Consider the following 11,491-nt stretch of genomic DNA (forward strand, 5'->3'; position numbering starts at 1 on the left):
GGGGGCGAAGGGGCAGCCTGGGGGGGCTGCAGCTCTGGGCTCCCCCACGGGCTCCGGGGGCTGCTTTGGGGCTCGGGAATGGAGGTTCCCTCCTGTGTTTCCCCATCCCGGCTCCCGGGGCTGGTCTGGGAGCTCAGGAAGGGAGGGGGACTCAGTCCTGGGGTTTGGAAAGGGCAGCAACATCCTGGGCTTTGGGGGCTCAGGCTCCTTTCTGGGCTCCCGCCAGCCCCCGGGGCTGCTTTGGAGCTGCCTTTTGGGGCTCCAAAAGAGCCTTGGGGGGTGTCAGAGCTGGGAAAGGGGGGCTCAGCCCTGTGTTTTGGGGCTCCGTCCTGTGTTCTGGGGCTCTGAAACAGAGGGGGCAACTTCTGCCCTGGTGGAGCTGGAAGAGCCCCGAGGGGTTGGGGCTGCCTGGGTCCAGCAAGGGCAGCTCCATCCTGCCCTTGGGGGCTCCAGGGGCTGCCTGGGGCTGCCTGGGGCTCCCGCTCCTTCTCTGAGCTCCCAAGCGGCCCCTGGGCTGTTCCTGAGGCCCCAGAGCTGCAGGATGGAGCTTCCCCAGTGCTGCCTCCCTTGGCCTCCCCCCAGGCTCAGGGGGTGCTTTGGGGCTCCACAATGCAGACTAAGTGCTGCTTCTTGGGGACTCCAGAGCAGCTCTGGGGGCTGATTGGAGGGCTCAGGAATGGAGGCTGAGTCTTGCATTCTGGGTTCACAATCAGCCTCCAGGAGCTGCTTGGAGGGCTCAAGAACAGAGGCCAAGTCTGCGTTTGGGGGGCTCCAAACCAGGGTCTAGGGCTGCCCCGAGGCCTCTGCAGCAGAGACTAAGTGCTGTGTTTCTGGGTTCAAAGCCAGGCTCTGGGGCTGGTTGGGGCTCAGAAATGGAGGCCAAGGGCTGCGTTTCTGCTGCTTGAAACCAGGTGCATTGCGCTGGCACCAGAGCTCAGAAACAGAGACTAAGTTGTGCATTTTTGGGGCTCCAAAGCAGCTTCCTGGGTCTGGCTGGCGAGGTCAGAAATGGAGACTAAGTTGTGCGTTTTGGAGCATGGAAACAGGGACTAAGTCGTCTGTTTCCAGCCCCAAAAAGAGGCCTTTGGGGGGGGAGGGGCTGGGGGGTGTGTGGACCCCCCCACCTCCACCCATTCACGGGCACCGCGGTGGCAGGGAAGCCCCCATGCACCAGGCCAAACCTTCGCGCATGACTTAGAATATGCAGTGAAAGGGGCTTTGGGGACCCCCTTGTCCAGTGTTTGTGCAGCTCCTGGACTGAGTGACTAGGGAGGAGCTGCTAATGAACCAATTATTCAATTAAATAATTAACTGTTCATGAGGTAATCATTCAGTGTGGATGAACTGTTCCAGGTGATATCAGGAGGCAGGTTGTGACAGTGACTGATTGACAAGCTGGGCAGTTGGGCACATTGTGGGCACAGCAGTGCAGTGGGGGACACACAAGCGCAGCAGACACCATCGGGGCAGTCCAACATTTTATTCCAGGTGCAGCCAGTGCTTCCAGCTCAGAGCAGGGAATCATTAGTCAGCAGGAGTCAACACACATTCAATATTCACAAGGAAACTGCTCCATGAGGACACACCATCAGCAGGGAGGTGACACAGGGAAACCCAGGAGTCACCATCAGCCACCACTGCAGCCCCCATAAACAAGTTGTTCTTTATCCCATAAACCAGGTAACAAGATAATGAGATAAATCAGATCTAACAGAGAAACAGGTTTATCACATAAATCAGACCAATCAGTTAAACAAGTTGGCTGATCACAAACAAAATTAACAACCTGATCAGCTCCAGCAGCTGAACAAGTTTTTGTTATTTTCCCTTACAGCCACGCGCAGGTCATGGTGCAGTTGCACGGACGCTCACAGCGTTGGCAACGCCATGCGGTCCCTATGGATAGGGACGGTCCCTATGGATTCCATAGGCGCCAGGGTCGATGCACACGAGCCCCGCACGCCCCATCCCCTGCCCCGAGCCCCCCAGCTCGTTCCTCACCGGCTCCAGCGCTCGGGGGCTCCCCGAGCGGGGACAGGGCCGAGCGCCGGCCGGACCGGGACCGCGCTCGGTGCCGGGGCCCGGAGCCGCGAGCGCTGCCCGGCCGGGTCCGATGCCCCCGGCCCAACCCCAGCTCCGCCGCCCGCCCCGGCACTCGCCGTCCCCGCGGGACCCCGGGGGCAGCGGCTGCTCCCGCTGCCGGGAAGGGGCCCCGCACCGGGCCGGCTCCAGCCCGGGGCCTCCGCCCGGGCAGCGGCTCCGGCGCCCACGCGGCTCCCACTCCCACTCGGCGCGTCCGCCCGCCCGTGCCGGTCTCGCAGCTCCGAGCACACGCAGCACCTGCTGTTGCCGGCCTGGTCCCGGTTCCCTTTGTGGCTGCGGCTTCGGTTCCGGTTCCGGCTTCGCTCGGTACCGCCCCTCAGCGGTGCTCCCGGCCCCGTGGATGAGGGACCCCCCTGTCCTGTCCCCCTCGCGGTTCCTGCTGGCACAGCCGGTGTCCCCGGGCCGAGCGCGCCCTGCGCCGCCCGCTGCCTGCGAGCTGCTCGTCACCCGCGAGGGACCCGGGCGGGGCCCGCGCCGCTGTCCCTGCGCTGTGACAATTGCACCCCGAGGAGCAGCAGGGCCCGGGCTGCGGGAAGGGGCACCCGGGGCACGGGGACGTCGTGCGTTGAGCCGGGAACACCCTGGGGGGTGCACGGGGCCAGGACCTGCTCCCACGCTGCTCCCAGCGCTCCCGTGTGCCCTAAGGGGGGACAGGGACTCCCGGCTGCAGCACTCATGGCCCCGTGCGCCCTGGTCACAGGGACCCGCAGCGCAAGGGCGGCCGGGCCCTGCGGGGGACCCGGGGTGCAGGGGGCAGCGCAGCGAAGGGCCCGGACACCAGCGAGGGGCCTGGACACCCCTCTGGGCCGAGCCGCGTTCCCGAGCACCGCGGTGGAGCGGACACCTGGCTGCCCCGTTCCCCTCCGCACGGCCAAGGAACCCGTCCTGGCCACCCCGCTGCCCCGCTGTCTTCTTCCTGCTGGTCTCACACGGGGGACAGCGTCGTCCCCCGGCCCAGCCTGTGCTGCGGCGGCAGCTCCCGGCTGCTCTCCCGGAGGACACGGAGCCAGCCCAGCGCACGGGGACACGGGGTGGATCAGCCCAGGGCGCTCGGCCCCGCTGCCCTGAGCCCCAGGGAGGCGTCTGCCCGCCCGGGACAGCGGCAGGACAGGGATGGAGCCGGGAGGGCAGGAGCAGGAGCAGGGCCGGGACGCTCCAGCCGCGGGGATGGGCGATGAGGGGGCTCAGCCGGGAGCCGCGGGGTGAGCCCGGGCACTCGCGGGCATCGCTCAGAGCAGGAGACAACCCTTTTCCCCAGACGTGTATAAAAACGTCAGCGTGCTTCTCCTTGTCCTTTCCTCCTTTTTTTTTCTCCTCATTTTTTGAAATTTATAAAAGCTTTTACCAAACCAAAGCGTGCACCGCATTAACCTGCTGTTCCATGGGGCACGTGACTGTGCGCTGCAACTTCCAAGCTCTCCTGCCTCCCCTTCCCACCTCTCACCTGGCGGCACCCCCCTTTCCCGTGGGATATCCACACTCCTCCCAGGCAGTCCTGGCTGCTCCCAGCCCCGGCTCCCTCAGGCAGCTCCACTGGGGGGTCCAGGGGTTGCTCCTCCGTGGTGGCTCCGGCAGCTCCTTCCTCTCCTGCAGCCTCCTGCACTTCCCGGCCGGGAAGCACCTCCCAAAAGCAGGACGGCAGCGAACGCGCTCCCGAGGGAAGCGCCGGCTGCGACGAGGAGGCCGCAGCAACCGCTGCCTCCGTGTCCTCGAGCAGCGCCCTCGTGTCGGGGCCCTTTCCGAGCTGCTCCCTTGGCTGCACAGACCAAGGAGCCGTCCAGCACCAGCCCCCGGCGCTGCCGCCGAGACCCTGCGGCCGCATTCCCAGCGGGAGCGAGAGGCCGCTGAGCACGAGGCCCCACTGCGCCCTCGGGGCCACTACAGAGACATGAAGGAGCCGCTGATGCCCCGCGTCCACCTGGAGGGAAGGGAACACACGGACAGGGGAAACGTTACCAACACCCTTTAGATAAAGGGGTTTTTTTTCTTTTTTTTTAGGTAAGGTTAGACAGAGCAGGGTGCATTTTTTGCAGCAGCTTGCGCGCTTATCGACACGAACGCTCCCAACGCTTCTGCAACACCTGCAGTATTGATCACCCAGCGGCTGCCCGCCCTTCCTGACTGTCCTCGGCAGCTGTAACAAACCCTGCAGCAACAGTCAGGAGCAGCGTTTAAAGAGCTGCTTTTTGGCAGGCTTTGCAAAAGTCCGTTTTCAAAAGGGTTTGAAGACAGGGCAATTCTTCCTCTGCATGTTCTCTACTGGAGTGTTTGCTGCTTCCATTAAAATTGGTCTTCTCTAGGCAGTGTCAGATTCCAGAGCCTTTATAATTCCTGGGGCACCTGGGGCACTGCGAGGTTAATTTTCAGCTCCCCGCATCCCTGGCCACATACCTTGACCAGAGCGTCCACCTTGAGGACGAATCCGAATTCGTCACACTGCCCCACTGGCTTCCAACCCCAAACGCGGGGCTGAATCGGCCTCTCCTGAGTCCCAAAGCAGCCCCCGAGCCCGTGGGGGAGCCCCGGGACGCAGCACTGGGGCAGGGAGGCAGAGACCCCCCAACCCGCCCCCAGGCCCCTCTTCTCCCGGCCCAGAGGGGCCGCAGCCCCCCCGGTCCCGTGTGCGCGGGGGCGGGAAGGGGGTCGGGGCGGGTCGTGCTCGGGACCCGGCTCGGGGCCCCCTCCGGGCCGGCCGGGCCCAGCCCGCGGCGCGGGGCGGCCCCGGGGCGGGCGGGCGGCCGCTGCGCTCCGGCCCTTCGGCCTTTATCTCCCGGCGGCGGCCGCGGCCGCCCCGCAGTCCCGAGCCGCCCCGCAGTCCCGAGCCGGCCCCGGCGCCGCCGCTCCCGGCCGGGCAGAGCCCTCGCTCCGACCCGTCTCGTCCCGCTCCGCCCCGGCGGCCGCCCCCGCCGCTCCCCGGGGCCGGGCGGAGCGGGCAGCGGGCGGGACCCGCCGGCCCCGGGGCGAGGAGCGGGCGGAGCGTCCGGAACGGAGCCCACGAGGCCCTGCTGCGCCCTGGGGACGGGAGCGGCCGCGCAGGCGCGGGAAGGGGCCCCGCCCCGCGCCCCGGGGCCCCGCCCCTCCCGGCACCTCGCGCCGCCAGTGGCTGCGGCCCGGCGGAGGCCCCGCCCCCACCGCGGTGGTCCCGCCCCTTTTTTCCTCCGGCCACGCCCCTGCCCCACAACACCCGTGAGCACTGACCTTATTAGCATATCGTTAGTATCTTATTAGCATCTCATTACTCTGGGAGGGAACCCTCAGACCTCTGGGGTCCCCAGACAACAAAAACAACAGCCCCATCCCCACACCCTTTGGTCCCAACCTCCCTGTCCCTGGCTCCGCCCCTGCTCCCCCAAGCCCCGCCCCTCCACATGAACCAATTTTGCCCTTCACCGCTTTGCCGGGTGAAAAACAGGGCTAAGAACGGAGCTTCTGAAGAGCCAGTTGTGGCCTCATTACCATAAAATTTGCATCTCGTTAGCATCTCAGTAGCATCTCAGGAGCCTCTCACCACTCCCATGGTGCAACAGCAACACCCCTCTGAACTCTAAGGACATGTAGCTGCTCTCTCGTCACCTCAACCCCCGCGGCAGCTGGTGCCCTCTCTGCCCCTTCCCCACGCGCCCTTGGTCTCTGGGGCACTGAGTCTCGGCCCCTCTTCCCTGATCCCCCCTTCCCCAGCACGATGGGGCCAAGCTGAGCACGGGCACCGCTCGTGACATGTGTGGGGCAGAGGCAGGGCCAGGGCCTGGGGGGATGGTGAATGGGCGGAGCCTAAGGGCAGGGCGGAGCCAGGGAGGGGCGCAGCTGCTCCCAAAGATCATTGGCCAGAGCACGCAGGTGCTCTGTGACGCAACCAGGCCGCAACCAATGGGAATGCTTATGCAGAGCGACTCCACCCCTGCAGCCCCGCCGTGGGGCCGCCAGGGGCGGGGGTGGGGCCAGGGACGCGAGGGGCGGGGCTATGCGGCAGCAGGGGGCGTGGCCTGCAGGCGCGGCCGGGACGTCCCTCCCGGCCCGCAGGGAGCCCCGGGTGTCCGCGCGGGGCCCGCAGAGCTCGTTCCCCGCAGGGGGTCGCACGGGGCCCGGCGCGGATTCCACCCGGGCCCGCCCGGAGCCTGCGGGGGGTCGCGCAGTGTCCGAATAGGCTGCCGGGGCCCCCGGGGAGCCACTGCAGGAGCTGCAGGGCTTGTGCGTACGGAGACCCCGGGGTGCCACTCGGACACCCGGTGGGCCTGGCGCACGGAGGCCCCGGGGCCGCCCCGAGGTCCGTAGGGCCCCCCCGCACCCGTGTGCATGGAGGCCCCGGGGGCCGCTCGGGCGCGCTGGGGGCAGCGGCCCCGCCCGCTCCGCTTCCGTGTGAGCCCGGGGGCGTGGCCTGCAACCGAGGGGGCGGGAATGGGCGTGTCCATCCCTCGGGGGCGGGGTCTGAAGGGCCCGGCCCCGCCCTTCCCCCGGCGGCGGCGGAGCCGCGTGAAGATGGCGGCGGAGCCGGGCTCGGGCCCCGACCGGGAGCTGGACGAGCTGCTCGACAGTGAGCGGAGCCGGGCGGCGCCGCGGGCAGCCCCGGTGCCGGGCGCGGTCTGGGGACGCAGCGGGGCTCGGGGCGCTGCGGGGAGCCGGGGGGCTGCGGGGCTGTGCGGGGAGCAGGGGGCTCAGGCGGCTTTGGGGGTGCCCTGGGGCTGAGGGACACTAGGAGGGCGCAGAGGGGCAGGGGGACATGGGGGGAGCTCTGGGGCAGGGGACGTTGCAGGGAGGCCCCCCCAGCTGTGGGACCGGGGGAAGATGGGGAGAGCAGAGGGGCTGGGGGCTGCTGGGGGAGCCAGGGGGACACGGGGGGAGCAGCGTCCCGAGCTCCGCAGCGATCCGAGCGGCGCTCCGCAGCCACCTCCGCTCGCTGCGCCCGTGCGGCACCCAGGAGCTGGAGACCTGGCCTGGCCTGCGGGTGTCATCGTCCCCCTGCCCTGCAGTGTCCGCCCCATCTGAGTCCTTGAGGCTCCTGCCCAAGGGGCTGTTACCAGCCAGGGCCCCACCCCACTGCCCCGAATCGCCCATCCCCGCTCAGCCAGCCACTCCCATCCCCAGGTGCCCTGGACGACTTCGAGAAGGCCAGACCTACCGCCCTGTCGCCACCCACCCCCGGGGACGCCAGCAGCTCCGACAAGTCCCCCGGCGATGCCGCCAAGGTGCGACACCAACAGGCCAGGACCCCCTGCCGGAGACCCCGCCGGGGGGCTGTTCTCGCCGGGGGGCCACCGCGACGCTTGAAGGCGGCGTCTCCTGGGGTTGCTCCATCGCTGCCGGCTGCAGCCCTTCCTGGCACCCGGAGCCGGCCACGGCGCTCACTGTGCCTGTCTCCCCCAGGAATCGCTCTTCGCCTCCCAGGAGAAGTTTTTCCAGGACTTGTTTGACAGCGAGTTGGCCTCGCAGGCCACGGCAGAGTTCGAGAAGGCCATGAAGGAGCTGGCCGAGGAGGAGCCACACTTGGTGGAGCAGTTCCAGAAGCTGTCGGAGGCAGCGGGACGAGTCGGTGAGTGGCACTGGGTCCCTGCGCGCGGGCAGGGAGTCAGTGCTGGGCCAGGGGCTGCCCTAGAGCACCCGCTTTGCTGCCGCCGAGAGAGGCTTTCTGTGGATGATGCTTGTCCCGCCTGGGTCCCGGGAGCCTTTCAGCTTCCAGCAATCCCGGCTGAAGCCGACTCTGCCAAGGGAGCTTAGGATTTGGCCTTGCTGCCTTTCTATCCTTACGGAAATGAAGATCTTACTGTATCCCGTCTGTGGAGCATATCTTGGAGGCTGCTCATCCTCAGTCCCTGCTGCCGGGAGGAGACCTGCATGGCTTGGGATCCTCAAGAGAAGTTTGGGCTTGGAGTCCCAAATGTTGTCTTGTGATGCTTAGCGCCGGGAGGTGTACGGAGAAGCGGATTTAAAAGCAAGATCCTTCCCCCTGCTTTCTGTAGCAGCACTCGCAGCTGGGCTGGAGGGCCCCTGGTAACGTGTTGTGTGTCGCTGAGGTGTCTGGCTGCAATTAGAAGCACCACAGAGCTACTTGGGGCTTAATTATGCTCCCTTAATTAGGTTGGGTTTACTCCAGGAGAGGGTTGAGAAACTCTTGCAGGGCTGTGCGCGCAGGGCGGACCTGCTCGGAGCCGGCCAGCGGCCGGAGCCCCTCTCTGGGGAGGAGACAGACGTCGGTGTCCCCGCAGGCACCTCGGCTCGTCCGCGTCCCTCACCGAGAGCAGCTCCCCGTCCCCGGGACGCGGCTGGATGCACTCAGCGAATGTCACGCAAGCAGCAAACGCGCTCGGTGCAGTTACCCTCCCTGCTCACTGGCTCAGGGAGCTCAGTTGCTTACGCCACCGCGCCGAGGTTTGTTGCAACCTGGTGAACTCCTCAGGTAGCGCAAGACAGGTTTAAAATGAATCCTGCCTCATCGGGCTTAGACACTGACACCCAACTGGCCTCTCTGGTGCTGGCCAGCCAGGGGTCTGGGACCAAGGACAAGGGCAGAGCAGCGTGTGCTGCCCCAGGCTAAGATTTCCCTGCTCCGTGTGCCGGGGACTGGTGTGCCAGGCTCCGGATTGCCAGCTCAGGAGCAATTGGCTGGCCTTGCCACCCGGTGCCACAATAAGGAGTGGCGGATCCTTCCACATTTCCGGGACAGTTGAGCAATTGCTGTTGTCACCTGTTGTGCAGGGCAAAGTTCGGTTTGGTGAAAGATGGGACAAAGTGCATCCTTGCAGGAGGAGAGGCCCGTGGCTCAGTTTTCCTTCTCTGGCCATCGGAGAGTGCGGGATGAAGTCGCCCCTGGGAGCTGCTGAGTTGTTGTGGTCAGAAGTGGGGCCTGGTGTTGTCCCCAAGGATGGAAGTTTGCCCAAAACTGCATCCTGCGTGATGAGGAGAGGGACTAGTGGGGAAAGAGGTGCGGAGGACATGGCAACAGACTGCAGGAAAGTCCCAGGGAAGGCTGAGGCCCCTGCTGAGCTCCTCGCATCACGCTGGGTGTTTGCAGCCCCTGGCTGGTGTGTCCCTCTTGCCCTGGGCAGCAGTGACAGCCCGAGGGCAGCAGTGTGCCACGCGCTGCTGGCCGTCACCAGGTGTCCATGGATGCTTTTGTGGGGCCTGGAGTCTCCAACAAACCCCGCCACATCTCAGGGTGGAGGGGGTGAAAGGCAGTGCTCCTGGCATGGGCATGTTCCCACAGCGGGCACCAGGACAAACTGCTCCACCACCAGAGATGCATCCTCCGGTTTGCTGTGGCCTGGGACCACCATCCCCAGGCTGCCCATCCACTGGGGGCACTTCTGGTGGTCACCCCTTGCATGAGCTGATTCCAGCGGTGGCACAACCAGAGATTCAGCATGGGGATCAGCAGCCACATGGCACTCACTGGAAGTCCCTGCTCCAGGGTGGCACTTCCCTGCTGTGTGCAAGGAGTCCTGGCTACCTCTGCTTGTGTTGGAGGTCTGAGTCGTGGGGCAGGGTGGAGAAGAGGGTCTGGGCATCCTCCAGGGGGTTATCCCAGTGCCATGGGCTTCCAAACTGGGCAAGCTGGGCTTTCCTTCCAAATGCAAATGAGAGCTTTGGTGGCTAAAAGCTGAGCCTGGTTAAGGGAGGCCCCCATGTCTCCCACGGAGCCCCCCTGACCCCGCGTCTCTCCCGGCCTCACAGGGAGTGACACTGCGTCCCAACAGGAGTTCACGTCGTGCCTCAAGGAGACGCTCAGCGGCTTGGCCAAGAACGCCAATGACCTGCAGGTAGAGCCGGAGCAGGGACCTCCAGCTCGTGCTGTCCCCCTAGGGCGCCCGGCACGGTGGGCGCCCTGTGGGACACTCGCTGTCCCCAGGGTCCCCACACTGAGGCTCTCTGTGCAGAACTCCAGCGTGTCAGAGGAAGAGTTGGCCAAAGCCATCGAGGGGCTGGGCCTGGAGGAGGGTGACGGCGAGGGCAACATCCTGCCCATCATGCAGAACATCATGCAGAACCTGCTCTCCAAGGAGGTGCTCTACCCCTCACTCAAGGAGATCACAGAGAAGGTGAGGGGCTGGTGCTGGGGTGAGCACTGTGGCCCCCTGCCCCGGCTCCAACCCTTCTCCTCTGCCCTCAGTACCCCGAGTGGCTGCGCCTGCACCGCGACTCTCTGTCCGAGGAGCAGTACGAGAAGTACCGGGAGCAGCACAACGTCATGGGCAAAATCTGCCAGCAGTTCGAGGCCGAGCGGCCCACAGACAGTGAGGCTGAGCAGAAAGCCCGTTTCGAGATGGTCCTGGACCTCATGCAGCAGGTGAGACGTGGACAGTGCCTCGGACACCCCCACCGGGATTGCTGTCCGCCCCCTCCGCCAATCTGCTCCTGTCTCTTCCAGCTGCAGGACCTGGGACATCCTCCCAAGGAGCTGGCAGGGGATTCGGTGAGTGTCTGAGCAAGGTGGCCCCATGGATCCAGCGTGGCCCCGATGTCCTTGAGCCAGGAGTTCCTTGCTGCCTGGCTGAGGACCTGAGGGAAGGATGCTCTGAGCCGTCGCTCGTGGGGATGGAGGGAGGTGACACGGCCTGGGGTGGGGGCTGGCGACGTTCCGAGCTCCCCACGTGCTTGTAGGGTCCCAGCGCTGCCTGGGTGGCACCTGGAGCAGCCCTGCAGTGGAGCTCTGCCTGCTGCAAGGTGGTTGAGTGGCTCTGGAAGGGACGGCTGGAGCGTGAGCCACCCCGCTTGGCCTCAGTCTTCTGCCCCCCAGCCCCGTTCTGTCCCTCCCGGTGGCAGGGGCATCCGTGTCTCCTAAGGGCAGTCGGGGACACTGGCTCTCGCCCAGCGGCAGCTCTGGACGCCCTTCACTGCTTGTGTGACCATGACGGGGCTGAGTCGTGGAGTCGGGGGGCTGTGGTGATGGCTCCTGGGGCCACCAGGTCCTGCTGGGGCCACCAGGTCCTGCTGGCCGCTGACCCTCACCTCTCTCTCGCCCGCAGCCCCCCGGCCTGAACCTGGACCTGGAGGGCCTGAGCCTGCCGGACGCGGCCACCACGGGGGGCGAGCAGTGTCGCCTCATGTGACACCGACCCCCCACCCCCCTTTCCGGAGCTCATTAACTACTAATTAACCCCCAGTTAGGGTCATTAACAAGGTGGAGGAGGTGCTCGGAAGAGCAGCATCCGCGTTCCGGGGGTGGCACGAGCAGGGCCGCCCGTGCGTCCCCCCGGCGAACACCTCGGGGCCGAGGCCCCATGGCCGCGGGGATGGCCACAGGCCCGGCCCGCGTGGGCGCTGAGGTGGCTCATGGTGACAACATGGCGGGGCCCGTCCCCTGCCCGGCTTTGCCTCCAATAAAGGTGTTGGCCATGAGCGCTGGGGGTCGGGGCCCTGTGCGTGGGAGGGGGGAAGTGAGGCACGACCCCCCCAG

General features: G+C 66.2%; 1 protein-coding gene across 1 annotated transcript; it reads left to right on the top strand.

Moving 5' to 3' along the window:
- Window positions 1-6,538: 6,538 nt before the first annotated feature.
- On the top strand, window positions 6,539-11,144 carry LOC148591399 (peroxisomal biogenesis factor 19-like). Its single transcript, XM_088537642.1, has 8 exons — window positions 6,539-6,634; window positions 7,186-7,286; window positions 7,465-7,630; window positions 9,769-9,854; window positions 9,972-10,133; window positions 10,205-10,381; window positions 10,463-10,507; window positions 11,061-11,144. Exons 1-8 carry the CDS (start codon window positions 6,580-6,582, stop codon window positions 11,142-11,144), a joined length of 876 nt encoding a protein of 291 aa, XP_088393768.1. The 5' UTR covers window positions 6,539-6,579.
- Window positions 11,145-11,491: the final 347 nt, after the last annotated feature.

Source organism: Tinamus guttatus, unplaced genomic scaffold, assembly GCF_059628265.1.
Source record: "Tinamus guttatus ecotype Peru unplaced genomic scaffold, ASM5962826v1 Tinamus_guttatus_pri_ptg000831l, whole genome shotgun sequence".
NCBI lineage: Eukaryota > Metazoa > Chordata > Aves > Tinamiformes > Tinamidae > Tinamus > Tinamus guttatus.

Excerpts from the sequence above, each read along its gene's own strand:
- LOC148591399 (XM_088537642.1), top strand. The coding sequence starts at position 6,580 with ATGGCGGCGGAGCCGGGCTCGGGCCCCGACCGGGAGCTGGACGAGCTG. Across the intron at positions 10,382-10,462 it reads TCCTGGACCTCATGCAGCAG|CTGCAGGACCTGGGACATCC; the intron begins GTGAGACGTGGA and ends TGTCTCTTCCAG. Across the intron at positions 10,508-11,060 it reads AGGAGCTGGCAGGGGATTCG|CCCCCCGGCCTGAACCTGGA; the intron begins GTGAGTGTCTGA and ends TCTCGCCCGCAG.